This window comes from Triticum aestivum, chromosome 4A (genome assembly GCF_018294505.1).
Source record: "Triticum aestivum cultivar Chinese Spring chromosome 4A, IWGSC CS RefSeq v2.1, whole genome shotgun sequence".
NCBI classification, from domain to species: domain Eukaryota; kingdom Viridiplantae; phylum Streptophyta; class Magnoliopsida; order Poales; family Poaceae; genus Triticum; species Triticum aestivum.
Genome location: NC_057803.1, coordinates 16,100,801 through 16,104,360, shown reverse-complemented (window position 1 = coordinate 16,104,360; position 3,560 = coordinate 16,100,801). Strand labels below are relative to the sequence as shown.

The following is a 3,560-nucleotide window of genomic DNA, read 5'->3' as shown; positions in this document are numbered from 1 at the left end:
CAACCGGCGCACACCCCTCCGATTGAGCGACCCAGCCCATTTAGGAATTGTTGTGCATTTTCTTCTGGCTTTTTTCCTTTTCTTTTTTATTTTCCTTTCAATTTTCATATGGGCAAAATTTTCTAAAATTCTTGAAAAAAAATCGTATTCATGAACTTTTTAAGGCCTTCTTTGGTTTAGAGGAATGTTGTAGGAATTTCATAGGATAGGATTTCTATAGGAAAAACTCCTTTAGACCCCTTTGGTTTATATGAATGGAATCCTATTCCTATGGAGGAATTCTTCCTATCCTTCATATTTCGTAGAAAAATAAATATTAGCCTAGACTCAATGGAAAAAATACTATGATGTGAATCAAAGGGCATCTTCTTTCCTATTCCTACTCATAGGATTTGAGATACATGTCATCTCATTTCCTATGTTTTTCCTATTCCTACGATTTTCCTACCCTATGAACCAAATAAGGCACAAAAGTTAATGAACTTACTTTGAAACACATGAACTTTTTTTGAATACATGAATGCATTCTAATTCACAAACTTTTTCCGAACTCACGGCGGGTCGCTAAACCCTAACAGAGAGGGTAACTCAACCCGTCCAAATCTTCATCCTCTATATTTTATTTTAGGCAAATCTTCATCCTCTAGTACCAGTTGCCCACTAGAACCCTGCTCCCTAGCGCGGGAAAGTGTCATAGTGGTCCGGCACATTAGTGGGCGCTGTGTATGCGAGCTACCGGCAGCAGCCACACTTTGGGCCGGCCCATTAGCTCTTTTCCGAATTTGGGTTCTCTCTATTGTTTTTCTACTTTTTTTCCTTTTTTCTATTTTTCATTTTCGTTTTTCCTTTTCTTTCTTTCTTTTTCATTTTTCATTTCTTTTAATTTTAGATTTCACTTCTTTTTATTTTTTTATTTTTTTGAAATCATGAATATTTTCAAGCTCAAGAATATTTTTAAAATTTGTGGCCATTTTTTACAAATTCGCAAACATTTCTAAACATTGTAAACACTTTTTATGAAACTTGTGAAATTTTCTGAATTGATGAACATGTTTTCGAACTGCCGAACAATTTTTGAAATCCAAGAATATTTTTTAGTTTTGACAAACGTTTTACAGATGCATGAAATATTTTCTGAATCGATAAACTTTGTGTAATTCATGAACATCTTTTGAATTCACACACATTTGTTCAAATTCACAAACTTACATTGAATACATGATCATTTTCTGAAAATCATGAACATTGTTTTTCAAATCACCAAAATTTTGAACATTGTTTTAAAATTGTCAGTTTTATTAATTTGGGACTTTTTGAAATCCCAAATTATTTAAAGGAAACAAACAGAAAAAACAAAATGAAAAAGGGCGCCCCACACATGGGCCCCGGGGGGGTGGGGGCTGCCTCTCAACCGCCACAACATGTCGTGTCTCGCGTGATGGGCGCTTCCTCGGTATTTTATTATTATGTACGTGTTTTTGGGTTTTAGATCCTGTTTCTTTTTGGCTTTTGAATTTTGCCCGATTTTCCTTAGGTTTTGGAAGGGAAAAATCAAACGAAAAATGTGGTTTTTTGCTTCCACGAGATGCATAGATTTGCTTCTCGTGGAGGCACACGTTTTTTCTTCCGTGAAGGCATAGTTGTGCTTCTCAGAAAGGTAAATAACGCATTTTTTTTCACGAGAGGCACATACTTGCTTCTTGTGGAGGCACAGGTTTGCTTCCGCGCTCTCGGGAAGCAGAAAAATGCGTTTTTTTGCTTCCGCGAATAGCACAGATTTTATTCATGAAGAAACTGTGCTTCCAGCTCATTTTTTCTTCTCAATTTTTTCGTGAAGAAAAGTTCGTCGAAACCTGTTAACATGGATATAGTTTCGAAAATCTCGACGCGGGAAATTGAACGATGAAAACGATCCACGATTTGGACACACGCTTTAAAAAGATAAAACGTTTGAATAAATAGATTTATGAAAAAGTTGAAACTCACAGATTGTTTTTATGAGGGTTGTTAAAACTCACAGATTGCTGCGCCTTGCCGCAACTGGAAAGGTGGAGATGACTAACTACGACACATGCGTGTCGGCCCTATACCTACTGCCCAGCCCAGCCCAGCACGGCCGCACCGCCGTACGAAGCCAGATCAAACGGGATGGACGCCCCAGATGCACCGAGCCTACTGATAAAGCCACCACGAAGTCCCCACGCCCACGGTCTCCAGCCCTAGCGCCTCCGCTCCTCTCCCCCGCCGCCACCCCTTCCCCGCATCGTCTCCCACGCCAAGACCGCCGCCGTTCGTCAAGATGGTACGGCGGGGATACATCGCGGCTTTGATCCCCTTCGATTTTCCCCGAATGTTTGCTCTTTCGTTTGATCCGAGACGTATGCATCTCCCGTGATCTAATCTGTCTGTGGTCTCAGGTGCTGCAGAACGACATCGACCTCCTCAACCCGCCGGCGGAGCTCGAGAAGCTCAAGCACAAGAAGAAGCGCCTCGTGCAGTCCCCCAACTCCTTCTTCATGGTACGTGCGCATCAGATCACGTAGGATTGATCTGTGGGTTCACGTTCCTTTGGTTGCTCTCCTGGCTCGGCCCTTAATCTTGTGCTTGTCTTTGTGTTCCTTGCGTGCAGGATGTCAAGTGCCAGGGCTGCTTCAACATGTAAGACCTTGTGATCTTTTCGGCCCTTCAGTTTTGTGTTCATAGTTAATATACTGCTGTAGTACACAGTAACATTAAGAGGGTGGATTGGATTCTTGACTTGGCTACTTGATTTAAACAAGATGCTATCAATGATTTAGGTTGATCTGCTTTAAGAATGGCCTAAATGTTAAGTTTATGCACATAGAACTGCCTGCTGTATGACAGATTATGTAGATTTAGCAATATATGTGCATCTTGTACTGTGGCATGGTTCGTTGATGCGCTCTTGTCGCCTCTGCTATTGCTGCAGTTAGTACTGAACATGAACGAGTAGTTATTCTGCTTAATTTGCTAAGTTGGGTTAGTTTTCGTGCAGTTATAGAACATACACACTTCACCTGGTAGTTCAGCTCGAAATGTTGAGCTGATTGCTAATTTCTTCTGTCACCTCCTTGAGTGTCATGTTGTTTGTCTGCCCCTGACTTGAATTATATCTATGTATCAACCAATTCCAGTTTATATTCATTATGACTGAAGCTTGCTCTGCTTGATTCACATATCATATATCTGTTCCATGGAAAATTCACATAATGATTAATGTTTCCAACCATCTATTGCCTTGTGACAGAACGACTGTGTTCAGCCACTCTCAGACCGTGGTGGTGTGCCCTGGCTGCCAGACGGTGCTCTGCCAACCCACCGGAGGAAAGGCGAGGCTCACCGAGGGATGCTCCTTCCGCCGGAAGGGCGACTAAGCTGCACGCCTGTTTATGGGAAAAATGAAGCCCCGCTGAACCTTACTTTTCAAGTAACTAGTTATCCCCGATGTGTACTGGTCAATTTTTTGTTAATTATGCCTGCCCGTTTGCCAGCCTGAACGTTGTAGCAACGTGTTCTATGTCATGCACTTTTGAGTCGCC

At 41.6% G+C, this 3,560-nt stretch overlaps 1 protein-coding gene across 1 annotated transcript; it reads left to right on the top strand.

The window, feature by feature from the left end:
* Nucleotides 1-2,133: 2,133 nt before the first annotated feature.
* On the top strand, nucleotides 2,134-3,560 carry LOC123084822 (40S ribosomal protein S27). The gene is made up of 4 exons (XM_044506329.1): nucleotides 2,134-2,302; nucleotides 2,418-2,519; nucleotides 2,630-2,658; nucleotides 3,269-3,560. The coding sequence occupies exons 1-4, from the start codon at nucleotides 2,300-2,302 to the stop codon at nucleotides 3,393-3,395; spliced, it is 261 nt and encodes an 86-aa protein (XP_044362264.1). The 5' UTR covers nucleotides 2,134-2,299; the 3' UTR covers nucleotides 3,396-3,560.

Coding starts and splice junctions, on each gene's coding strand:
- LOC123084822 (XM_044506329.1), top strand. Junction 2,520..2,629: donor CCCCCAACTCCTTCTTCATG/GTACGTGCGCAT, acceptor CCTTGCGTGCAG/GATGTCAAGTGCCAGGGCTG. Junction 2,659..3,268: donor TGCCAGGGCTGCTTCAACAT/GTAAGACCTTGT, acceptor GCCTTGTGACAG/AACGACTGTGTTCAGCCACT.